General features: G+C 42.1%; 1 protein-coding gene across 1 annotated transcript in view; it reads right to left on the reverse strand.

The window, feature by feature from the left end:
• Positions 1–27,506, reverse strand: part of GNAL (G protein subunit alpha L) — a 270,722-nt gene that overhangs the window by 105,759 nt on the left and 137,457 nt on the right. The window contains exon 5 of the mRNA XM_029066742.2: positions 12,924–13,021. Coding sequence (XP_028922575.1) covers positions 12,924–13,021 — 98 coding nt within the window. The remainder of the gene's footprint in view (positions 1–12,923; positions 13,022–27,506) is intronic.

Raw genomic sequence — 27,506 nt, forward strand, 5'->3', positions numbered from 1 at the left:
AATAAGAGCAAGCACTAGTTGAGCAATTTTTAGAAGAAAAAACTAACAAATATAAAAAAGTATTTGGCTAATTTTAAAAATTTGGGGAAGTTGGATAGGGAATCTGTTTCAAATAAGACATGCTTAAACACTGTGTCATTTTAAAAGACAATAAGCATAAATTATTTAAATTTTAAATTCTATTATTTCATTTAAATGTTATATCTTTTTAATCAAAAGCCAATAGATATAAATCATTTTAATCACTTCAAAGATCTACTAGAGAAAATAGTAATAATTGAATCTTTGATTTATTCCATACCTAACTTTCACAAACTACAAGAATGAAATCTACTTATACCTCAATTAGATCCTTTTGACATGATTTTATGGCAAAGAAAATGATGAGTTTTTCATGGGATTTGGAACAGGTAACTCAAATAACTAACTCATCCAAACAGTTGATTTTAGTCAATATCTATAACCTGAACTCACTGAGGATGTTGGTGGCAAATATGACTCTTGTCATGGATGGATAGCCCGAGAATGACTTTTTCCTCTATTGCTTTTGAGCTCAAGGGAATTATTCAATAGCATTTGTGATCTGATCTTTTCATTTGTGAAGAATGAATGGACAGCACCCTTAAAAGGTATGACAGCTGGAGACGACTTCATTCTGATACTACTAGGAGAGACCAGATCTGAACTGTAGTTTAGCAACTCCTTGGTTAAATTAAAATGTCTATTACTCTCAGTGCAGAAGGAAGCAAATTTCTTTACAAATGAGTAGACATACTGTTTGACCTCTATTCCCTTTCTTGAAGTTGTCCAATTGTTCCCCCAGCTCCCAGAAACTTGCTAACTTTGCTGCAGGGCGGGAGAACTGGAAGGATCAGATGCTGAAGGTGAAAGGTGGGGTTGGGGAGGGTGTGGGGTGTGTGTGTGTTTGGTGCATGCATGCTATGCTGTTTCAAAGGATCACGTAGATGTGAGAGAGAGAGGGAGTTCAAATCTATGGGGAGAAAACAAGCCCCAAAATAGCTAGGCACAGCCTCAGGTTTCAACCTCCTCTCCCCAACAACATTCATCCCTTGCACTTGGATTTGCACACTTTATTCACCACTTCCTCAGTCCCACAGCAATTACATAAATATCCATAATGTATTTATTTATATTAATGTTTGTCTCCCCACTAGACTATAAGCTTCTTGTAGACATGGAGCACATATGCCAACTCTGTTATACTGTACTCTCAGTAAGCAGGCAATAACCCCTTCTCCCTACCCCACAGCACTCACATATATATATATATATATCTGTAATTTTATTTATTTATATTGATGCCTGTTTACTTGTACTGATGTCTGTCTTCCCCCCTCCCCCTCAGACTGTGAGGTCGTTGTGGGCAGGGATTGTCTCTATTGCTGTACTGTACTTTCCAGCACTTAATACAGTGTTCTGCACACAGTAAGTGCTCAATAAATATGATTGAATGAATGAATGATTGATTGATCAGGGGCTTCTAACACAGGAGCTAAACTGAATGATTTGCACTTCATGTCTTCTTTGTGTCCACGTCTAGGGGAGGGGTTAAAAAGCTGTAAAATACCCAATAGTCAATAGGTTCCAGGTCCAGATTTTCCAAGGTTCTCTGAACTGGGTCTAGCCGGGTTCATTGGGCTCAATTTAGAATGACCTCACTCCTCCCAGTTTACCCAAATATGGACCGGCATTTGGGGGGGGGGGGGGGGAGTGATATCTAGACAGAATCAACCTTTAGAGACAGAAGTCCAAATTACCCCTGCTCCTTCAGCCTGACAGCTGCCTGGCTGGTTTTTCTGGAAACGTGTGTGTGTATTGAGTGTATACACACATACATTCTCTATTCAATTTACAGAACAGGTGTTACGTCTTTGTAATTCTTTTTTTCGCTGGGTTTTTGATTGTTTTCTGTGTCTGATTCTAATCAGAAAATTATAAAACCCCTTAGAATAACTGACAGCATAACTTTAACACATCCTGTCAATGGGTAGATAAAACTACACTAATAATAAAAATTATTCAGGTAAAGGGTCATCTGTTGCATCCAATTAATCACCCTTTTGTTATGGGAAGGGAATGTGTCTGCTGCTACTGTAGTACTCTCCAAGTGCTTAGTTAAGTGCTCAATAAATGCTTTTGATTATTTAATCGTGGAGAAAATCTCCAGTGATATTCTTCCAACAGTGTTATAAATACTGAAGAATGAATCTAAGGATGGCACAGTAAAACTGAAATTTTTCCTCCATTCAAAGTTTCACTTCAGGACACTGTTGGCTCTGTATCAAAAAGTGTCACTATTTGATTCTGACGGAAAAATGGAAACTAATGCTCAATTCCCAGGTTACAGAGGGCATCCTGGAGTGTGTATTCACTCCCAATAAAGGAAGGGTCACATGGTCACGTCGCTTTCCTTCCAAACCAGTAATTAAATTTAAAGGCCAGTTAAACAAGGATGGAAACAAGAATTCAACAGTGCTCTCTCTCAGACACACAGAACCTTTCTGTGTGGCAGTCAGCCACCATTACAACTGGCACCTTCCTTGTGTAGTTTCCTCAGAAACACCTAAGACTGAAAGAACCCGCAATTAATCATTCCTCTCCAAGGTGGTCCTGTTTAGGTCCTGGATTAGTTGACCAGGTGGGCTCTGTGGGGAAGCTTGTAAAGGGCTAAACCTTCTAGTTGAAAAACATTTGACTTCAGCCTCTGATACTGCCAAGGTGGAACAATTTTATTAAAGTTAGAAAATCATCTTGAGAAAAAAGCAATATTACTGACACAATACGTGACCTAATACAAGTTAACAGATTTTAGAGTACGTCTTTATACTTTTAGGATTACGTAAGCAGCGTGGCTGAGTGGAGAGAGCACGGGTTTGGGAGTCAGAGGTCATGGGTTCTAATCCCCCCTCTGCCACTTGTCAGCTTTGTGACTTTGGGCAAGTCACTTAACTTCTCTGTGCCTCAGTTACCTCAGCTGTAAAAGGGGGATTAAGACTGTGAGCCCCACGTGAGACAACCTGATTACCTTGTATCTACCCTTGCACTTGGAACAGCTTAACAAATGCCATCATTATTATTATTATTAAAGCTCTTAGGACAGTGCTCTGCACACAGAAAGTACTCAATAAATACATATGAATGAATGAACTGTAGTAATGCTGCCTCACAATGAAAGACAAACCTGTGGTGCCTGGCATTAGCACGAGGGAAGCCTATCTAAAAAAGTAAAATCAATACTGTCAAAACCATTAATGATACACTGCCACTGCCCTTACCTGTAATTTATAATAATAATAATAATAATAGTAATAATGATTATGGTATTTGTTAAGCATTTACTATGTGCCAAGCACTGTTTTAAGTGCTGGGATAGATAGAGGGTAATCAGGTTGTCCAACGTGGGGTTCACACTTTGAATCCCCATTTTACGGATGAGGTGACTGAGGCACAGAGAAGTTAAGTGGCTTGCCCAAGGTCACAAAACAGACAAGTGTCAGAGCTGGGGTTAGAAAACACATTCTTTGACTCCCTAGCCTGTGCTCTTTCCACTAAGCCGTGCTGTTTCATTATGTTAATGTCTGTCTCCCCGACTAGACTATAAGCTTCTTGAGAGCAAGGATCGTATCTACCAATTCAATTGTACTCTCTCAAGTGCTTAAGTATAATACTCTTCACCCAGTAGTGTGCAATACCACTGATTGACTTCTGTATTGCTAGTGAAAAATGGCAACAGGTATTTTGAAAGTACAGCTTTAAATGGGCAAAATGTATTTCAGATTCAGTTACTAGGAATATTCCCTGGATCCTATCCTAAAATCGAAAAGGGCTTCTTTCCCTGTTTCAATTTTTGATTCTTCTTGAAAAGAGCACAGGAGTGGTTATGTCCCGGGTTGTAATTCTGGCTCTGCACACAGCACAAACTCTGTGCGTTGGCAAGTCACTTAACTTCTCTGTGCCTCATTTTCCTCAACTGTAAAATGGGGATCCAATACCTGTTTTTCCTCCTTCTTGACTGTGAGCCCATGTGGGACAGGCCTATATTTGGTCTGATTTATGTGCATTTAACCCAATGCTTAGCATGTAATAAATGCTTAGTAAGTATTACAAACTATTATTCTCCTTGTGTGGCATCTAACATACTCACAAATGTGATACTAAGCTTTCACGCTAAAGCCCAGTATGGTTTGAACATGTGATCTGAATATATTGGTCTGTATTCCAGATAACAATAGTAATAATAATTATGGTATTTGCTAAGCCCTTACTATATGTCAAACACTGTTCTAAGTGCTGGGGTAAATAGACATTAATCAGATCAGACGTAGTCCCTGACCCACATGGGGCTCAAAGTCTAAATTGGAGGTAAAACAGGTATTGAAACTCTAATTTACAACTGAGAAAGCTGAAGTACAGAGAAGTTAATTGACTTGCCCAAGGTTACACTGCAAGGAACTGGCAGAGCCAGGATTAAAACCCAGGTCCTCTGACTCCCAGGCCTGTGCTCTTTCCACTCAGGCATGCTGTTTCTCAGGTTATTCTTCAAATAAATCCACTAAAATTTATGCCTAAGCATATGTATCTGGGCTTGAAAGAAGTTAAATTGATGTCTCATAATTAATTCAGCCTTGATCTGACTTAGAATCTAGAGATCCTGGCTGTGCTGTTCACTCTAAGTCTCCCCATTACTTCAAACCTTGTTTCCTCTAGACATGAGACACCAGAAAACCAAGATGGATGGGGAACATATCCACCAACTCTGTTGTAACGCACTCTCCCAAGTGCCTTCTACAGTGCTCTGCACACAGTAAGCATTCAACAAATTCCACTGATTAACTGATTTACCTCCTACAGAAGGAAATGGGGCAAGGGTGAAACTTCCCGAGATGTCTTCCCAGGTGACATGGGCCCTAGCAAGCAACTTCCATCACAGATAGGTAGGTGCAGACTACATAGTGCTTTCAAGTGTGATTAAGGAATAACCTCTGCTATAAACCCCTGTCCATGCACTTCTGCAACAAGACACTCCCGATGAAAGTTTCCACATTTCACAAAAGGTAAAGAATAATTATAATAATAATTGTTCAACACTTGGGTGATAAATAAAATCAGATCTGATACATTCCCTGTCCCATACAGGGCTCACAGTCTAAGGGGGAGGAAGGCACAGTCTTTTTTTAATGATATTTGTTAAGTGTTTACTATGTACCAGGCATGGTGCTAAACACTGGGGTAAATACAAGATAATCAGGCTGGTCACAGTCCATGTTCCACATGGGACTTACAGCTTTAATCCCCATTTTACAGATGAGGTAACTGAGGCACAGAGAAGTGAAGTGACTTGCCCGAGGTCACACAGCAGACATGTGGCAGAATTACGATTAAAACCCAGGTCCTTCTATTTCCCGGCTGTAGTCTGTCCATTAGACCAAGCTGCTTTTTTTCTGTGCTTCAGTTACCTCATCTGTAAAATGGGAATTAAGACTATGGGCTCTAAGTGGGACAGGTACTTTGTCATCCAACCCGATTAACTTGTATTTAGGACAGTGTCTGGCACATAGTAAGCGTTTAACAAATACCATTAAAAAAAGGCAGAGATAGTTCCGAGTGTTCTTTATAATGCCCTTCCCACCTTGATTTTAAAGTACTCTTGACTCTTGCTCTTCTAGCCATGGTGCTAGAAACATCTTTTTCCACAGTCATTTTGCTGAAATGTAGAGAACAGCCTCAGTAGTGAGTGGTATACAACTCTGATTCTTTAGCCACAATCCTCCATTACACATATTGCATTGCCCTGGCCTTGTCCTCTATGTGATTTTTATGTTTTTATTGTTTCATCTTTCCTATTGTATCCGTTGCCAACCCTGCCCTTCCTTAGATTGTGAGTCCCGTGGGAGGCAGGGACTGAGTGAACCTTCCAGTAATTGCAGCTTGACTCCTCTGGGTCCCCTCAGTGCCCCATCCCCGGAGGTTGGGAACTCTGTGCATTTGGGCCATGTAGAAAATTCACCCCTGAGCCTTTCCAGTCCCTCTTCGCTGGCACGGCCGAACAAAACAACTGGGAACTGCAGCCTCACCTCCCTGCGTGCTCTCGGCCGCCCTCACTGCATACAGATGAGCTCTAGGTTCCAGCCTCCCTGGGGATTGGCACCAACTCCCCTCCACATTCTCAAGGAGACCCTATCTATCCTGCCTTCCATCACCCTTGCACTGTAGTGGATAGAGCACTGGCCCGGGAGTCAGAAGGTCATGGATTCTAATCCTGACTCCACCGACTGTCTGCCATGTAACCTTGGGCAAGTCACTTCACTTCTCTGTGCCTCAGTTGCCTCATCTGTAAAATGGGGATTGAGTCCGTGATCCTCATGTGGGACAGGGACTGTGTCCAACCTGATTTGCTTGTATCTACCCCAGCACTTAGTACAGTCTGGCACAAAGTAAGCACTTAAATATCATAATAATAATAATTATTATTAGAACAGCACCTGCAGCATGAGGCCTCATATCACCTTGGAAAGGCTACTGATTGTCACCATGGCTCCGGGCATACTGTGGACTCTGAAACACAAGTAGCCTGAAATTCTGCTCTTCTAGCCACAGCTGCCTATTGATTTTTATTTTGACTTTATGCATTGTGTATCTGTCTTGATTTCATGCTGTTTTCATATTTATTGTTTCACCCGAAACCCTGTCTTCGCCTCATCTTTCCCATCACTGTAGAAAACACCACTATCCTCATCTCACAAAACCATTACCTGGACATTATCTTCTATTCATCCCTCTCACTCAACCCACATATTCAATCTGTCACCAAATCCTGTCAGTTCTACCTTTACAGAACCGCTAAAATCCGCCTTTTCTTCTCCAGGCAAACTGCTACTACGCTGATCGAAGTATTTACCCTATCATGCCTTGACTACCACATCAACCTCCTCGCTGACCTCCACGCCTCCTGTCTCTCCCAACTTCAGTCCATACTTCAGTCTGTTACCTGGATCGATTGAAAAAACAACACTGTCCATACTCCTCAAGAAGCTCCAGCGGTTGCCCATCCACCTCCGCATCAAACTCCTTACCATCAGCTTTAAAGCACTTAATCAGCTTGCCCACTGCTACTTTCCTTGCTGATTTCCTTCTAGAGCCCAGTCTGCACACTTGGCTCCTCTAGCACCAGGTTGTTCACTTTGCCTCAATCTCATGCATCTTGCCACCGACCCCTTGCCCACAGCCTCCCTCTGACCAGGAACTCCCACAGCTTCCATGTAAGCTGGACCCCCACACTCCCCATCTTCAAAGCCTTATTAAAATCATAACTCCTCTAAGAGTCATTCCTTGAATAAGCCCTCATTCCTCCAACTCCCTTTCCCTTCTGTTTGAATACCCACTCGATATTCACCCCACCCTCAGCCCCACAGCACTTATGTACATATCAATCAATCATTCACATTTACTGAGTGCTTACTGTGTGGACAAAATTGTACTAAGCCCTTGGGAGAGTACAATACAACAGACACATTCCCTGCCCACAATGAGCTTACAGTCTGGGGGGAGACAGACATCAATACAAATAGATAAATTACAGATTATATTAATGTCTGCCTCCCCCTTTTGACTGTAAGATCCTTATGGGTAGGGAAAGGGTTTACCAAGTCTTTTATATTGTATGCTTCCAAGTGCTTATCATAGTGCTCAGCAAACAGTAAGTGCTCAATAAATACCACTGATTGATTGAGTTCTCTCGATTGATTATTGTCTTCAGTCCTTTCCACCACCTTCCATCAGAGATTGGGAGTCCCCCTCAAGGGATAGGGTCTGGGACTTGTTTCCACTCGAATACTCTTCCCAGTGATTTAGTTCAGTGTTCTGTAGAGAGTAAGCACTTAATAAAAGCTATTAAAACTACAGCTCCCCATGTCATTTCTTCTCAGAGCTTAGTGCTTTACACACAGTAGGTACTTAATAAATACTAATGAGTGAATGAATGAATTATATTACTTATAACTTTCACTAAAAGATGGTTTTGATTACTCAAAATACAGTTTTGTAAGTAATAATGTTGGTATTTGTTAAGCGCTTACTATGTGCAGAGCACTGTTCTAAGCGCTGGGGTAAACACAGGGGAATCAGGTTGTCCCACGTGGGGCTCACAGTCTTAATCCCCATTTTACAGATGAGGGAACTGAGGCACAGAGAAGTTAAGTGACTTGCCCACAGTCACACAGCTGACAAGTGGCAGAGCTGGGATTCGAACTCATGAGCCCTGACTCCAAAGCCCGTGCTCTTTCCACTGCGCCACGCTGCTTCTCTAAGCAGAGACAATTGCTTCTCCTCTCAGGATCGCAGCTGGAGAATTTCCATTCCTCTACCAGTCTTGGCTACAGGAGGGAGAGTTAAGCAGAGGCCTACCCATTCCATTCCTATCTTGGGCAGTGGCTAGTGAGTGGACGGCAATCTCCTACAAGCCAAAACTCACCTATGCTGGGCAGCAGTGGCATGGAGAGAGTCGAGGGCAGAGACTCAAATTTACTGTGCAGAAAAGGCAATGGTAAATAAACCACTTTTGTATTTTTACCAGGAAACCTCTATGGATAAAATACCAGAACAGCTGTAGATGGAGGTGGGGTGCTCTGGGAGAGATGTGTCCATGGAGTCGCTATGGGTTGGATGTGATGTGATGGCAGAAGACAAGACAATTGCTAAAGGACTTTAGTGGGTAGATATGTACTGTATAATCACAAAGAATGATTACTTTTGAAGGTAATAGTTTTGAAGCTTAGACAGAAGTGAAATTAATTTTTAAAAGTCCTGTTTTTAATTTTTCATATAAAGCCTTCACCAATGAATACTTTGGGAAAAAATCTTAGTTTGCAGTAGCCGAGTACAGCATTATGTTTTGAGACATGTCGGTATTTGACACTCAGAAGTGGCTTCTGAAAATAATGCTTTTTCCAAAGACTATAAAGGAAAAGAGTTAACTTAATAACCAAAAAAATATTCAAAAATCCAAGCAAAAACTAAGAAGTAATTTAGAAAACTGAAGGGTTGAAATTATCCACTGGCTTTGTAGAGATGTTTTCTCAAAATGCTCAGCATTTACTTCATTTTATAAAGACAGTCTGTAGGCTAAATAATTTTCCTGGGGTGGAGCATAGAAGCACTGTATAACTATTTAAAGTTAGAAGTAGCTAGAAGCAGTAGTTTGTTACCCCTAAAGCTGTCAGGCTTCAAGGGAAAATCTTGCTAGGTCAAAACTCTTCCTTTGCCCCAAGTCAACATTATATGAAAAAATATATTTTCACACAGTCACTCACACTAAGTTCAAATATGGAAAAGGATAGAATGAATAAAGGGAGCACACTCCTGTCCTGGCTGGAACTTACAATACCTAGTCATAGTAGGGTACAAGGATTATTTGTCTTATTCACAGCCACTGCTTCCATTCCCTGACAGTCAATCAATCAGTGGTATTTATTGAGTGCTTACAGTGTTCAAAGTATTGTATTAAGCACTTGGGAAAGTACACTACAACGAGAGTTAGGAGACACATTTTCTGCTCACAAGGAGGGGGAGAAAGACATTAATATAAATTAACAAATTATATATATGACCCTAAATGCTTCTGAAGAACAATGTTGAATATTGAATGCTTTACATTTAGCTAATTGATTCTTCTGTGATTTATTTATGAGCTTGGGACTGAGTCTCATTTCCTGAATTAATCAGGCCAAGGTGCAGGAAACACGTGGCATTTTGGTCAGAAGGGAAGAAGGTGACAATACATATTTTTAACTCATCCTGCTTTCTTAAAACCACGTTTGGCAGTGGTGCAGAAAGCAAAATCAAACTCACAATACCTACAAAATGAGTTAAAATGGCAAAGACCCTCAATGGTCTCCACATCTTGGAACTTCATGAAGAATACTTCTTTGAAGTTGAAGACTAAAATGCTTTCTAGGCTAAAAACTCACCAACTAGAATTTAGGCTATTTTAAATAATTTTAGTTTCACTGGGGCTAGAACCATGAAAAGTAATTTGAATGCATTTTCTGTCATGTGGTACATTAGAAGATGATTTAGGTCCAAGTTTAAGTTAGATCTTGAAAACTTATTTTAGGAGACCTTCAGAGCATCCTGAAGAAATAGAAGCGTTTTGGTCGGGATTCAAGATTGGGGGCCAAGAACACTATGTTCACTAAAGCCATGCTGAGAAGTAGCGGCCAACCGGATAGAGCACAGGCCTGGGGGTCGTAAGGACTTGGGGTCTAATTCCGGCACCACCACTTGTCTGATGTGTGACCTTGGACAAGTCACTAACTTCCCTGTACCTTAGTTACTTCATATGTCAAATGGGGATTAAGACTGTTGAGCCCCTTGTGGGACAAGGACTGTTTCTAACATGATTAGCTTGTATCTACCCCAGTGCTTAGAACAGTGCTTGGCACATAGTAAGCAAGGTTGATTGACACATTGACAGAAGCACAGAGAAGTGAAGTGACTTGTCCAAGATCAGAAAGCAGCAAGGGGCACAGTCAGGATTGGAACCCAGGTCTTTCTGATTCCCAGGCCTGTGCTCTATCCACTAGGCCATGATCCAGAATTTCCCTTTGCTTTTCAGGTGGAATTGGTGGTGGTAGAACTGGTTGCCCATCATAGGTCTGGCAGCTGAGTAGCACAGAGAAGACCCTGGGCAGGCATGTATAAACCAGGATGAGCAGTGCAGCCTCCACCAATCCCAAAGTTAGGTCTGGTCTCTTCTGGATCTCTAGGCTGTACTCTCCCACTCCCCTGTTCCGTGGAGGTGGGGAGAGGCCATAAAGAAAGCACATAGGCAGCTTACCAGTGGCTACTGCTGTCTATCAGGGCACTCACTTGGAAGGTCTACCTACAGGGTTTAAGCTGGATACCCGTGGAGAGGATTCAGAGCTGTTTTTTTTCACTCTGTAGCTGGGAGGAGGCACTGCCAGGGCCCACCCAGGTGCAGAATGGAGATGCTGGCCAAATATTTCCTAGTACTAAATGGTGGTATTTGTTAAGCGCTTACTATGTGCAAAGCACTGTTCTAAGCACTGGGGGATACAAGGTAATCAGGTTGTCCCATGTGGGGCTCACAGTTTTAATCCCCATTTTCCAGATGAGGTAACTGAGGCACAGAGAAGTGAAGTGACTTGCCCAAAGTCACACAGCTCGCAAGTGGCGGAGCTGGGATTCGAACCCATGAACTCTGACTCCCAAGCCCGCACTCTTTCCACTGTACCACGCTGCTTCTCAGGTAGTACTACAATCCAGCCTGCACATTTTGCTCCTCTAAAGCTAGCCTTCTCACTGTACTTCCATCTCTTCTATCTCACTGCCGACCTCTCGCCCACGTTCTGCCTCTGGCCTGGAATGCCCTACCTCCTCATATCTGAAAGACAATTACTCTTCCCAGCCCCTTCGAAGCCTTACTGAAGGTACATCTCCTCCAAGAGGTCTTCCCTAAGTCCTCCTTTCTTCTTCTCCCATTCCCTTCTGCGTTACCCTGACCTTCTGCATTACCCTGACTTGCTCCCTTTATTCTTCCCCTGTCCCCCACCCCCAGCCCCACAGCACTTAGGCACATATCTGTAATTTATTTATTTATATTCATGTCTGTCTCCCCCTCTAGACAGGAAGCTCGTTGTGGGCAGGGAATGTGTCCATTATACTGCTATATTGTCATGTCCCAAATGCGTAATACAGTGTTCCGCACACAGTAAGCACTCCATAAATATGACTGACATTTGGAATTTTTTTGCAAATAGAACCATAGGATAGACAAATCACAGGTTATGCATGGAGCACAAAACATAGGTGGCTCCATTTATTTTACTACCTGCCTTATCTTGGGAAAGGAGAGTCTGGTACTTTTCTTTTTATTTTCCCCCCACTCATTTTCAATGCTGCTTCAAACGCCAAGAATCCTATTATTCTGTAGCATTAGCAAACTGATCCTCCTGTGCCTCGGTGTACCATTTCCTTCTGAAGATGGGACTGAAATGGTATGTATTGCAATTATAACTTAAATTCCTCCCTCCTTGAGTATAAATCCGAAGCTTTTCTTCTTCTGAAACTGTTTCAAGAACACAGTCTTTGAAAGAGGTTTCTGAGGACTGCTGCACATATTTTTGTACTGCACTGATTATTTACTTGAATTAGGTCTTGAAACTGTATCCCTGTTACAGCGAGCTCCCTCACTGATTTCTTCAAAGCACAATGTGATGACTGGGTTTGATGATGGCATAAATTAATGATTAGGTATCAGCAGTGCTAAGCCACAGTAAAATCATTTCTGTAAATCTCTTTGAATCCTTAACGCTACACCTAGAAATTTTAAAAAACAAATCCTTAACAGAGATAGAGAAAAAAACATTTCCTGAAATAATAGAAAGTTTGCAAACCACAAAAACCCTGCATCTGAACCATTTATGGTTGAGCACAGTGAAAGGTTTTACAAAATTTTCCAGGAGATGGCTAGGATTTTGACTCTGTTTTAGCTTGGAAGTTTTAAAACACATGCTATTGGAAAACCTAGAAGAGAAATTTCACTGGAGACCAAAAAGATAATCCAAAGATTTCTGGAAGCGGTTCATTTAAGCAAAAGCTTCATATCAACCATGAGAAGTTATGGAGGAATAATTGTTCCACGGCAGTTTTTTGATGCATTCACAGGACCCCATCCTCCAGTGACTATCATAAAAATTTTTTACTACTCATAACATGTATACACAAGAGAAACTCCATCAGAATTCAGCACTCAACATAAATCCTAAATATAACCATCTTCTTCAGATTTGCAACAAATGATTACATTACTGGATGTAAATTATTCAGCTTTGTTATAAACGATTACATTCTTGCTTGTAAATTCCACAAAAATAAACACTTACTACTGTGCACAGTCAATCAGTTGGTATTCGTTTGACCTCTCGAAGCATGCCTTGACTCCTTCGTCATCCCAAAGCTTTTTTACATGATCAAAGAACTCCTGAAAATTGGAAAAGTTACAAATAAGAGATCAAATAAGCTACAGCTCTTAAGGTTTACAAAAGAGACTTTTTTCTCCAAAAAGGTTCAGCTAACAAATGAAAACTTTAAGGCAAAAAGTCAAGCGCTTGGAAAGTTAGTGACATTCATTTACTGTAAATTCAGCTGCCAGTACTGTTTTCAGGTTCTTACCACTCAGTAACTTAACAATTCAACCTCAGCAGTTCAAAAAATATACTGTAATTATAGGTGCTGCCTCCATTCTTGTCATTTAAATTTTTATATCTGAGTCACGGTTATGTCATAGACAAGGTAGAAAAAATGGACTACTTTGGTTGAAAAGAAATAGGTACATGAAAAAAAGAAACATTCAAAATATCACCTCAGATTTCATTAATTTTGGATATTTTTTAATGCAATGGATTCAACAGTTTGGACTCGTAGGCGTCTGCACACTCAGAAGCCATGAAGTCATAATGCTAGAATTTCCTTCCCTCTATAGCAACTGAACACCTCTTCAAAAGGAGAACTTTCTTAGATCGAGGGCAAAAGGTGGGTTGACAAATTTAGGTTTCCAAAATTAGCAAAATAAAGTAATATGTTATCAGATCAAAAGCCCAAGTGCCTAATTTAGATGAGAGAAAATATTCAGAATTTCCCCAATCAGTTTATTAATAATCAGTGGATGCAATAAATGGTTCGTGGCTGACAAATGCTCAGGATAGAAAAAAAGGGGTGGATTAGTAACCCTCACTTCCTCAGTGAGATGATGAAACTATAGAGGCCCCCCATCCTGGTTATACAACAAACCCAATCTTCCTTTAAATTTTCAGTTGTTGATTTTTATCCATTCAGCAAATAGCAACATAAAAATGTGCCTCTAAAGAAGAGATGAATTATAAGCTGAAATTTGCCTCTTAATAGTTTTCCAACAATGGACCAAATCTTCTTGAACAAGCTCCAAAATGGGGGGAAAATTATGCCTTCCCTTTGTGAACTCTGGATTTCTAAAGATAAAGAACCCCTGATATGCCAAATGAGAACGGAAAAGAAAATCCCAACTTGCATGCACACACACATAAAATGTATCCCCTAAGGTTGGCTCCCAAATATAAACTATCATGGGTAATTTACCATTCATCTGTCCCTTACCCAGAGTTCCTGCTTCTCTTTCAGACTGTCACTGACTTTTTCCTGGCCTATTACCCTAGTTCTGAGGCCAGACGTTTACGAAGGCATCAGCAGAGTTCAAGAATCAGAGAGACTCCTGAGCCCCAGGGAGAAGAGTTCTTGAATATTTCATAACATAATCTTCAGAAGAGATTCTGTCAGAATTCTGCTCACATTTCTCCTTTGGACCAGGATCTCTGGGCATACCTTTGCCTCTGTATAGAGAACTCCTGCCAGGCTGATGAACTGAAAAGAAGCTCAGAGCAGCATGGCTTAGTGGATACAACATGGGCATGGGTGTCAGAAGGGCCTGGGTTCTAATACCTGCTCTGCCACATGTCAGCTCTATGATCTTGGGCAAGTCGCTTAACTTCTCTGGGCCTCAGTTGCCTCATCCTTAAAATGGGGATTTAGACTGCGAGCTCCATGTGGGACAGGGACTGTGTCCAATCTGATTAACTTGTACCTAGCCCAAGGCTTAGAACACTGCTTAGCATATAGTAAATGCTTACAAGTACCATTATTGTTATTGCTATAATTACTATTATTATTATAGGAGAGTGGTTCCTGACAGGCCCAAGAGGGAAGCTTCCCTCTGTCTTGGCATTGTTTTCTTCAAATACAAAAAGTTGGCTGTAGCTAAAAGCCTTTTGGTGTGAACAGTTCACAGGTCTGCAGGCATGTTAGTTAGGACCCTAGATGAGGAAGGAAACATTTCACAATCCCTCTCCCCTCTTCCTTCCATGACCCACTTCAGATTAGAAGCAGTGTAGTCTAGTGGGAAGAGAGGAGAACTGGGAATCAGGGGACTTCAGTAGTAATCCAAGCAGCCACTTGCCTGCTGTATAACCTTGGGCAAATCATTTAACTTCTCTGTGTCTCAGTTTTCTTTTCTGTAAAATGGGGTTTAAATACCTGGCCTCCAGTCCCTTAGAATGTGAAACAGGATCTTTGCTCAATCTGCTTAAATTGTATTTACCCTGGTGCTTAGTAAGCACTTAAATACTATTATTGTTGTTATTATTATTACTCCTCTTATCCAAATATCACACTCCCCCATATTCAACACTACCTTATTTCTTCGAGAGGCAAATGAAAAAATGGGGGAAGATTCAAATTGATGCTTTTATAAATGAGAAGTATAGAATTTACAGTCTCTCTAGACTGTAAGATCGTTGTGGGAAAGGAGTGTGTCTGTTTATTGTTGCATTGTACTCTCCCCAAGTGCTTAGTATAGCACTCTGCACACAGTGAGTGTTCAATAAATACGACTGAATGAACGAATTTGGAGGTTCACATTCTTGGGGATCACCAGTATAGGACCTTGGCTCCCCTTGGAGATCCAAATCCCTGCTGAGATTCTGGGATAATTTATTTGAGCATACACTACAAATTCACACCCAAAGTTTTGGGTTTGAAAGAGATCATGGTCAATCTGTCAAATGATTACCTATTAAATACTTCAAACACCCTGCTTTCTAACAGTAAAGATTTATCAAAAATGTGTATGGCTTATTCACCACTTTCAACAACTACCCGTCTCTACTTGTTTGTGATGAGAGAAAACTCAAGATTTTTGAGAAGTCCACACCCACAGTCCCATTTAGAATGATCAAATCAAGTAGTGGAGGCAGACTACTAAGGAAAGACCTCACAGTAAAACAATCATAGAAGCAGAGAGAGGGGTGGCATCTGAAGAGCGGTAATTTTACTCAGATAAGGGTGACATTTTCTGGCACCCTGGATATACAAATGAATATTCACATATAAAATCCATATATACATATCCATATGTAGTAAGCCTATTGGTCAGAATTTTTCCATCTTCCCTAAAAATGGAACTTGGTCAGACTGTTAGCAGACAGAATAAGTCAAGGTATATTAAAATAAATTCTTCTTCATCTCGTTAGAACAGAAGATTGGCAAAAGACCCAAAATGTATGCATCTATACATATGGAGTACACATCTAGCATACAAAAGCTAGGATTGTTCCCAAGTTCTAAAACATTAATAGCTGCATTCTCAAAAAACCTCAATCACCTTGCTTGTGCTCACAAAAGCTACTTTGGTCCAAGTACCTTACAAAGAGACAGTGCAAATGAGGTACATTTGCTCGATGATACTTTTAAGTATCCAATGCATGATGTCAAGTTCTACAGATCATCCAAAGTTCAATCAATTGAACCCCACGGCCACAATCTGTTGTGACAAAGGATTCCAGGCTCACTTTCGACACTCCCCTTAAGGTCACTGACCCTGAGCAAGGGGCCAAATGCTTGCTGGACTAAGATTCCATCCTCAAGGCACCACAAGGATCACCGGGGGGCTGAGAGCAAATTGTCGAGTGCCAGGCAAGGATCAGTAAGCTGTCTGCCTCGGGCAGAGACCGGAGGGGGCTTCTGGTGCCTTGTGAGTGATGGGAAGGGGAGGCAGCAGCTTTTTGCCTCTCTACTACTGCCATGCTGATCTTCCCCTGCCCCTTCTGCCACCTTTCCAACCTATACCACATGCACTTTTCAGCTCCTCCTCAACCTGTATAAACCCAAGAAGACTCTCTTATTTCACCTTCTGTTAGCAGCCAAAGGGAAGGTTACCAATTTCAGGCCAAAATGGGTGTGTACAGAGCACTGTACTAAGCACTTGCAAGAGTACAATAAAGTTGGTAGGGGCCATCCCCTCCCTCAGTGAGCTTTCAGTTGAGTGTCAGCTGAGACTCCAGATTTTCAGCTTAGTTGCTTCTGGTGCCAAGCTGATACTCACTTAAGGTTATGTTTAGTTGTGTATACGAAGGGCTACAGCGGTTATTGAGTCTGGGTGAAACTTAGGTGCTACAGTAGCCCGGGTGTTCCTGATCCAAAAGATACTGAATCACTACCTCAGGCACTGATGGCAGGAGTGACATTCAAGGATCGACTGCTGGAATGGAATATCAGAGGAGGGTTACTTCTTATTCAAACAACAGGAAAAATAAAAACCGTGATTAAGCTGCTCAGAGAGCACTGAAGACCATATTGTAAACTCTAGGCTGCTGGTTGGCGTAATTAAACATGATTTCCAGTGCTGGGATAACAGCACTGATGAGTTTGGCCCAACAGCCAGGAAATAAACAAAAAGAGACATTTTAATTTAGGCTCCATTGGCAACAGGGCGGACCAAAGCAAACAAAAAACCGTCATTGCCTTTCTTAAAGGAAGGGCTGTCTGCTGTGAAATGGAAACTATTTCCACACATCTGATAGAGGACAAGAAAATAAAGAAAGGTGAAAGAGAGCCAGCTTATTAGAAAGCATTCTTCATTTTGCCCTAAAATCCTTAGTCCATATGGAGTATGCAAAATTTTACGACATCTACACTTTGAAACATTTACTCGTTTCTGGCCTGGAGAAATGTTCAAGATTGTGGTAGATTATGGGGCAAAAAGATGTTACAGGAAAAAATATTCTGTGCTTTGCCAATGCTGAAATTCTGGCTAAGGATGCTTGAAAAACTAAAACTAAATCCTGATGAAATGCTGAAGATGAAAGTACATTAAGAAGCTCAGCTACACTCTCAGTGTTACACTCCTGGAGGCATTTAACTGTCGGTTACATTTTAACCAACACAAGTTTGTTTTGGAAGGAAGTCCTGGTTACTATGACTGTTGATAAACTACAGACCTCTGAAAGGACCCGGCCCTAAACAAAACAGGTAATATACCTATGGTTCGTCATTCTACTTCCCGAGAATTTGACATCACTTTTCTCTGAGGCTAGAAGAAAAAAAGTAGGAAGCATAAGCCATTTTTAAAATGCTTGTTCAAAAGGTTTGATTATCCTGTGAATTACTGTCCTCTTCCCTGATGGTGGGACAGGTTTCTCCTTGGAATAATATTAAAATTGCCTCCCAGAAAAATAAATTAGTCCATCAGTTCAATGGCTCAGTATAGTAGATTTAACTTCTGGAACTGCTAACCTCTTATCACTCGGGTTGAAAAACTCCCTATTTTCCATGTAAGAAAGTCTTAGTTTCCACTCATTACTGTCTCACTGCATGACAGGCCGCCTATTAGCAGGCCACCTATTAGCAGGTATTATTAAAGCAAGGCTGAAGATAAGCTTGGGGTCCTAGCCAAAACAGAGCCGATTTTGTGCTTGCCCAGAAAAGCTTCCTTAAATAAATACTGTATAAGAAAAAGTGATGTTTTTGATTAAGTGTTTGCTTCACCCTTTTGGATGGGGATTTGATAACTGTATAATAATTCTAGCAACATTGTAGACTTCATAAAACACTAGTAAAGAAAAGAAATCATTAAAAATAAGCTGACTTTCTTTCTGAGCACAAAGTACTTTCACATCCAAATTTCAAGAAAAATACAAATAAATATTTTTGTTGCACTTTTAGATTTTCTGGCATATTCCATTTTCCAAACAAAAATCTGGTAAGATTTTAGGATTTTTTTTAAAGAAAACCAAACATTACATCTAACCTAATCTCTGCTAATATGCATATATGCATAAATTCAGTTCTGCTATCCATATTGGCCTTTATAATTAACTCACATTTGATGCTAACCTGGTGGGTAGGGAATGTGTCTGATATACTGTTGTGTTGTCCTCTCCCAAGCAGCGCTTAGTACAGTGCTCTGCACACAATAAGTGCTCAATAAATACAATTGACTGATTAATTCTAAAATGAGTGTTACTTTTTTATTTGGCTTTAAATATTGAGAACTTGCTCCAGAGATGGACATTAAACCAAGGTACTCAAAATTTTATGACTGAAAACAATCACATAGTGGATTAAAACAAATGTCCTAATAGTTTAACCCTAATATATCTGTGAAGCCAGATTTCAAAGCACAAATCTCTCTCTGTATATAGTAATTTTGTGAAAATTAATTAAATTTTTCACAGATTATTGAAACAGCTCCATGAGCTAATGTTCACTCTGGACAACCAAATACTTGGTGTTTTACTTCCAGAAATCTATTTTCAAGAATTCAAGTCAGCGAACAATTGAAGTTAAACAACATCATATTGTTTAAGAGGAATGATGAACCATATAATTCAAATGAACCCAAAGAAAACACCCAAGCTTGTACATCTAATAATGTATGAAAATATTTTAAATATTATATCTAGAAAAAAGGAAAGGATACCTTAAAATGCATTTCATGAATTACATAGTATTTGTCAAAGTGTTCTGATTAGCAAGCATTTGAAACCAAAACTTTTGGGTGCAATCACTACTTCTAAAATTAATTTCTGAAATTCAGGTTTTTCCAGATGTGAATTTAAATGACAGGTTTTAGATTTCCTTGGTTATGGACCAGACCACTTGCATTATACTAAATTACTTTGCAGCTGCTTCTGTTTAGTTTTTCATTGATCTGTTATAAATTTCAAGCTAAGAGACTATAGGATGTGTCATTTCTTGCAACTCTCTGAGTTTATAATTAATAATTTTTAGTCATCCCCCTAATCTCATTAACTCCCTCCTGTGAAAAATGATATCCCGGGCTGCCTAATGGAATTCACACTGATGAATAAATGAAGACATTTTTCAAAAGCAGTAACTTTGAAAAGGGAAATTCCTTGGAGCTTTGGGAGCCAACTGGGGGGAAAAAAGACCAGCCTTAATCCACCGCATCTGTCACCCTCCCATATATATAAAAAGAAATATATGCATATATTTCCTTTTATAATATATGCATATATTTCTTTTTATGGTATTTGTTAAGCACTATGTGCCAGGCACTGTTCTAAGTACTGGGGAATACAAGGCAATCAGGTTGGACACAGTCCATGTCCCACATGGAACTCGCAGTCATAATCCCCATTTTACATATGAGGTAACTGAAGGACAAAGAAGTGAAATGACTTGCCCAACGTTACAAAGCAGACAAATGGCGGAGCCAGGATCAGAGCCCAGGTCCTTCTGATGCTCAGGCTCACGCTCTATCCACTAGACCATGCTGCTTCTCTCTTCCTGTCTTCTAATTTAGGAAGTAGTCTTAGTTCTAGGACATCATTCACACCAAATTAAGGCACTGACTCTAGGGAATGTGGTGACTACCACAGCACTCCTATGTCCCTGACCTCTGAAGCCCCAAGTGGATGAGTGCCTCCAGGGCATGAAGTGTACAGAGCTCTTAATAAATCAATCAATCATCAATCAATGGCATTTACTCAGTGCTTACTGTGGACAGACCACTGCACTAAGTGCACAGGAGACTACAAGACAGTGGAGTTGGTAGGCATGATCTCTGTCCACAGGGACCTTAATGTCTAGAAGGGGAGACAGGCGTTAAGATAAGTTACAGATAGGGGAAATGGGAAATTACAAATGCTTTAGGACTGGGAATTGGGGGGGAATATCAAGTGCTTGAAGAGTATACCTTGAAAGTATCTATGTGAAGCAGAAGGGGGGGGCAAATAGGGGAAATGAGGCTTCTTAGCTAGGGAGGCCTCTTGAAGGAGATGTGATCTATTCAGGGCTTTGAGGATGGGGAGAGTGGTGCTCTGTCAGATATGAAAGGGGAGAGGGTTTCAGGCCAGAGAGAGAGAATGTGGGCAAGGGGTCAATGGCAAGATAGATGAGATTGAACTACAGTGAGAAGATTGGCATTGGAGGAGCAAAGGGCTGGGTTGAAGGAGAAAATCAGTGAGTGAGGTAAGATAGGAGGGGGAGAGCTGATTGAGTGTCTTTAAGCCAATGGCAAAGAATTTCTCTTTGATGCAGAGGGAGAGCACACATTGAAAGTCTTGGAGGAGTGGGGAAAGCTGAACTGAACCTTTTTTGAGAAAAACGATCCAGGGAGCAGAGTCAGGTTTGGACTGGAGTGAGGAGAGACAGACAGCAGGGAGGTCAGTGAGGAAGCTGATGCAGTAGTCCAAGCAAGGTAGAAGCACTTGGATCAGCGAGGTACCAGACTGGAGAGGAAAGGGCAAATTCTAGCGACACTGCACCCTCCTCATCCCCGATTTCCCACACGACAGAAATAAAAATCTGTAAAACTTTGCATGAGAACACAATTTTACCTTTAAGTTTCTCTAACAAAATTATAGTCTCAACTCCTGACTTCTCTCTTCACAGTACTCCCACTCTCATACCCAAGTCACTCCCTGTCAAATCCTGATTCTCTGAACAATTGTGCACCAAGCGCATGTCACAGTGATCCCACAAAAGAAACCTGCCCGTGTGGGAACGGGGGGGGAAAAAAAGGTAATTTCCAGAGAACCCAGGGATCTAGAGAGGTCATAAATGATTCCCTGCTTTCAGGTCTGGCTGCATCTAAACTGGCTTTCAAAATTCCCTAGGAGCACAAAAACCCTGTTGGTTCTCAGAATTTTCGATTGGCCCTGCCTACATTTTCAAATGTTGCCCACATAACTGGAGTTTCTATTGCTCTTCTCAGTACTGCGCAAAAAGAATTCCAGTGCATGCCACAGCACATGAGTTCAAAGGTCTCCTCAAAACTGGATTCTCTAGAAAATTCACAAAGCATCAGAATGGTAGCAGAATACGACATTTTCTATAAAGCCCATTGGGCTACTCTGGCTCTAAACCCACCTATATTTTCTTAGTCAACATAAAATATTCCAGATATTGACCCTCCTATTGGAGAAGGTTGGCCTTTATCTTCTCATTCATTCATTCATTCATTCAATAGTATTTATTGAGCGCTTACTATGTGCAGAGCACTGTACTAAGCGCTTGGGATGAACAAGTCGGCAACAGATAGAGACAGTCCCTGCCGTTTGACGGGCTTACAGTCTAATCGGGGGAGACGGACAGACGAGAACAATGGCACTAAACAGCGTCAAGGGGAAGAACATCTCGTAAAAACAATGGCAACTAAATAGAATCAAGGCGATGTACAATTCATTAACAAGATAAATAGGGTAACGAAAATATATACAGTTGAGCGGACGGGTACAGTGCTGTGGGGATGGGAAGGGAGAGGTGGAGGAGCAGAGGGAAAAGGGGAAAATGAGGCTTTAGCTGCGGAGAGGTAAAGGGGGGATGGCAGAGGGAGTAGAGGGGGAAGAGGAGCTCAGTCTGGGAAGGCCTCTTGGAGGAGGTGATTTTTAAGTAAGGTTTTGAAGAGGGAAAGAGAATCAGTTTGGCGGAGGTGAGGAGGGAGGGCGTTCCAGGACCACGGGAGGACGTGACCCAGGGGTCGACGGCGGGATAGGCGAGACCGAGGGACGGCGAGGAGGTGGGCGGCAGAGGAGCGGAGCGTGCGGGGTGGGCGGTAGAAAGAGAGAAGGGAGGAGAGGTAGGAAGGGGCAAGGTGATGGAGAGCCTTGAAGCCTAGAGTGAGGAGTTTTTGTTTGGAGCGGAGGTCGATAGGCAACCACTGGAGTTGTTTAAGAAGGGGAGTGACATGCCCAGATCGTTTCTGCAGGAAGATGAGCCGGGCAGCGGAGTGAAGAATAGACCGGAGCGGGGCGAGAGAGGAGGAAGGGAGGTCAGAGAGAAGGCTGACACAGTAGTCTAGCCGGGATATAACGAGAGCCCGTAATAGTAAGGTAGCCGTTTGGGTGGAGAGGAAAGGGCGGATCTTGGCGATATTGTATTCTCTGGCTAAGCACTCCGGGTCCAACAGATACTTTAAGTCTCTGCTCTACACCTTTCCTAAGTGTCTCCCTGCAGCAATGTAAACCTGCTGCTTTTTAAAAACCTAAACCCAGGTAGTAAAATGAATAAAACCAACACTGTTTCTATTCATTATCGGAAATGGTTCCTGCTTAAGGTGAACGGCTATTTGCAAGACTGGTTTTGACTGAGGAATAAATCCCAAAGGTGGTGAGTGGGAAATACAGAACTCTTGGTTGGCAAATCCTACTCCTCCTACTTGAAGGTAGCAAGTTCAAAGCAAACCTGAGGAAACTCTTCTAATTATAATAATAGTTGTTGTATTTGTTAAATGCTTACTCTGTGCTATACACTGTTCTAAGTACTGGGCTGGATACAAGGTAATCAGGTTGGGCACAGTCCCTGTCCCATATTCATTCATTCAATTGCATTTATTGAGCGCTTACTGTGTGCAGAGCATTGTACTAGGCGCTTGGAAAGTACAACTCGGTTATAAAGAGAGACAATCCCTACCCAACACAGGCTCGCAGTCTAGAAGGGGGAAGAAAGACAACAAAACAAACCAAGTAGACAGGTATCAATAGCACTAATATAAATAGAATTATAAATATATGCACATCATTAATAAAATAAATAGAATAATAAATATGTACAAATATACACAAGTGCTGTGGGACAGGGAAGGGGTAGAACAGAGGGAGGGAGTAGGGGTGATGTGGAGGGGAGTAGGAGCAGAGGGAAAGGGGGACTCAGTCTGGAAGACCTCCTGGAGGAGGTGAGCTTTTGGGGGAGGGTTAACAGGGGGTCAGAGAATGAGGGGCAGAGAGCTGAGGGGCAGACAGCAGGAGGACAGAAACCAGAGGGGGACAGGGAGCTGAGGTGGACAGGGATGGGGCTCACAGTCAATCTCCATTTTACAGATGATGTAACTGAGGCAGAGAAGTGAAGTGACTTGCTCAAGGTCACACGGCAGACATGAGGCAGAGCCAGGATTAGAGCTCACATCCTCTGACTTCCAGGCCCCGCTCTTTCCACTAGACTATGCTGCTCATCTCCACCCAGTGGGTGGCAAATACACGGAATCTGTGGCCAAAGGAAACTGGGCAAGCAGAAAAACATCAGTGGCTAAATTCATGAGTAAGCAGCTCTATTGGGTTATTGGATAGAAAGGAAATAATATTTTAAGGTTTACTGCAACTACTAGGTGTCAAGAGGTCACCTCGAGTCTTAAGGTGTTAAGATGGGCTACCTTCACCACTGTTCCTCCAAAAACTCTGCCGCTTCCCCTTTCTGTAATTTATTTTACTGTCTGTCTCTCCCAATAAACTGTAAGCTCCTTGAGGGGCGGTATCATGCCTACCTATTCTATTACATTGTACTCTCCTAAGTAATAGTATTAGTAATAATAGTGTTTATTAAGTGCTTACTGTGTTCAGGACACTGTACTAAGCGCTGGGAGAAAATACACAGGAGAGAATTAATCACAGTTCCTGTCCCTTAGGGGGCCCACAGACAAAAAGTTTAAGTGGGGAAGGGACCGAAGACAGACACATCAGGTGCGATAAAACACAACTAAAATAGTCACAACAGGCTCAAAGTCTTGCCGGCGACCGAGGAATCTGAGATTATGTGTGGCAAGTCATGAGCGGGAACCCTCAGTGACGGGAGGGAAGGGGGCTGTTACCGTGGTGCTTTCCTCAGCATCGATGGAAAAGTCCTAGAGCACACGGGAGCAGCTTTTCTCACCAGCCCAGAGTGTATGTAGGAGGGAAGGTGGGGGTTACCATGGTGCTTTGCAGCAGGGATGGAAGAGTCCAAGAGCTTGCAAGAGCAGCTTCTATCCCCGTCCTAGAGAGCACAGAACATGCTGGGAGGGGGGAGGTTTGGTGGTCAGAGGGTAGGCTGCAGGTAAGATGGTGCTTTTCTTGGCAGTGGTGGAAGCACTTGAACGTGTTATGCACACAGTAAGTGATTAATAAATACCACTGAGACTCTGTTGTACTGTATTCTCCCAGTCAGCACAGTGCTCTGCATACAGTAAGCACTCAAAAATTACTACTGATTGACTGACTGAAAAGCCATAAAGCCACCAGACAGAATCCTGAACCACTGGTTTGATCCAGTAATGGCAGTAAGCATGTTTCTTGCTCCTGTGACTGTTTTCAATTGTTTACAGAATTCTTTGAATCCAGATACCAAGATAAATTTATAAAACATTTCTGTAAGCACAAAAGTGAACTAAATCAGATCGCTCCGCCTCATAGATGAAAATAGATTTGATGAGAAAGATGAGATGAGTTCAGTTATTTCCAACTCTCGGGCAAGAACAAATTGGGTCCTGAGGGTAGCACAACTCCAGCTCTGTTGAAGTGGGAGCAATTGCAAGTTCCAAAGAGGTGGTTCCACAGTGGGCCCATCTCAATCCCTCTCCTGAATCTTAACAACCCAAATTTCCTGGCATAAGCCCACAGGTGAGAAGGTCATGGGTTCTAATCCTGGCTCCAGCACTTGTCTGCTGTGTCAGCTTGGACAAGTCACTTCACTGGGCTTCATTCATTCATTGATTCAATAGTATTTATTGAGCGCTTACTATGTGCAGAGCACTGTACTAAGCGCTTGGGATGAACAAGTCGGCAACAGATAGAGACGGTCCCTGCCGTTTGACAGGCTTACGGTCTAATCGGGGGAGATGGACAGACAAGAACAATGGCGATAAATAGAGTCGAGGGGAAGAACATCTCGTAAAAACAATGGCAACTAAATAGAATCAAGGCGATGTACAATTCATTAACAAAATAAATAGGGTAATGAAAATATATACAGTTGAGCGGACGAGTACAGTGCTGTGGGGATGGGGAGGGAGAGGTGGAGGAGCAGAGGGAAAAGGGGAAAAAGAGGGTTTAGCTGCGGAGAGGTAAAGGGGGGGTGGCAGAGGGAGTAGAGGGAGAAGAGGAGCTCAGTCTGGGAAGGCCTCTTGGAGGAGGTGAGTTTTAAGTAGGGTTTTGAAGAGGGAAAGAGAATCAGTTTGGCAGAGGTGAGGAGGGAGGGCGTTCCAGGACCGCGGGAGGACGTGACCCAGGGGTCGACGGTGGGATAGGCGAGACCGAGGGACGGTGAGGAGGTGGGCGGCGGAGGAGCGGAGCGTGCGGGGTGGGCGGTAGAAAGAGAGAAGGGAGGAGAGGTAGGAAGGGGCAAGGTGATGGAGAGCCTCGAAGCCTAGAGTGAGGAGTTTTTGTTTGGAGCGGAGGTTGATAGGCAACCACTGGAGTTGTTTAAGAAGGGGAGTGACATGCCCAGATCGTTTCTGCAGGAAACCTCATCGTTACCTCATCTGTAAAATGGGGATTGAGACTCCATGGACCAGGGACTGTGTCCGACCCAATTTGCTTGTATCCACCCCAACTCTTAGTAGAGTGCCTGGCACATAGTAAGTGCTTAACAAATTCCACAATCATTATTATTAGGTGAATATACATTTCTGGGCGAGCACCTCAAGGCAGAGGAGATCTGGGAGGTAACTAAAATTCCCAGGCAACTTTCCTCAGGAGCTAATAGGAAACAGGCAATTTGCATGAAGGGCCGACATATGGTAGGTGGGAAATGACTCAAAAAACACACATTAATTGTAATCGTAGGATTTAGGTTTTAAAATCCTCTTTTCAAGAATAAAACCCTGGCATACAATTTGTTTATGAAAACTTCTTTTCAGGAATCACCCAATGAATTGCCTTTTCATCCTTAAATATACATCTCTAATTAATCAATTAATGGAGTTTACTGTTTGCAGAGCACTGAAGTAGAAGCTTGGGAGTGGACAATACAATAGTAGGCAGATGTGATTCCCTAAAGGAGCTTACACTCTAGTAGGGGAGACAGACCTTAAGATAAATTACAGGTTGGGTAGCAGAGTATATTGATATAATAATAATAATAGTAATAATAGCATTTGTTAAGTGTTTACTATGAGCCAAACACTGTTCAAAGCGCTGGGGGGACACAAGGTAATCAGATTGTCCCAGATGGGGTTCACAATCTTAATTCCCATTTTACAGATGAGGTAACTGAGGTGCAGAGCAGTTAAGTGACTTGTCCAAAGTCACATAGCTGACAAGTGGAGGAGCTCTTAGAACTCATGACCTCTGACTCGCAAGCCCGTGCTCTTTCCACTGAGCCGCACTGCTTCTCCATGATATGCACATAAGTACTGTGGGGGTGGGGTGAGAAAGTGCAGCTCCGGTGATGATTAAAGCTCATGACATTACTATCGATCACATGGTTTATAGTTGCTTTGATGGACTATTATCATTTTTATGTGGTGCAAGCAGGGTCTGACCAGCATGGCCGGAAAGACAATCATCTCTACTTTAGGGTTCTGAAAGCCAATGTGGAGCCACAGCCTTGACCCCACAGAAATTCTGAAGCTACAGTTAATGTGTGATGGGTGATGATCTGAATTATGGATTATCCATGTCAGCATGGCATAATGGATAAAGCTTGGGCCTGGGAGTCATGGGTTCTAATCCCGACTCTGCCATTTATCTGCTGTGTGACCGTGGGCAAGTCGCTTTACTTCTCTGTGCCTCAGTTACCTCATCTGTAAAATGGGCATTGAAAATATGAGCTCCAGGTGGGACGGGGACTGTAACCAACCCAATTTGTTTGTATCCACCCCAGTGTTTAGTACAGTGCCTGGAACATAGTAAGTGCTTAACAAATACCATAACAAATTCCATAAT

Source organism: Ornithorhynchus anatinus, chromosome 5 (assembly GCF_004115215.2).
Source record: "Ornithorhynchus anatinus isolate Pmale09 chromosome 5, mOrnAna1.pri.v4, whole genome shotgun sequence".
In the NCBI taxonomy this organism is placed as follows: domain Eukaryota; kingdom Metazoa; phylum Chordata; class Mammalia; order Monotremata; family Ornithorhynchidae; genus Ornithorhynchus; species Ornithorhynchus anatinus.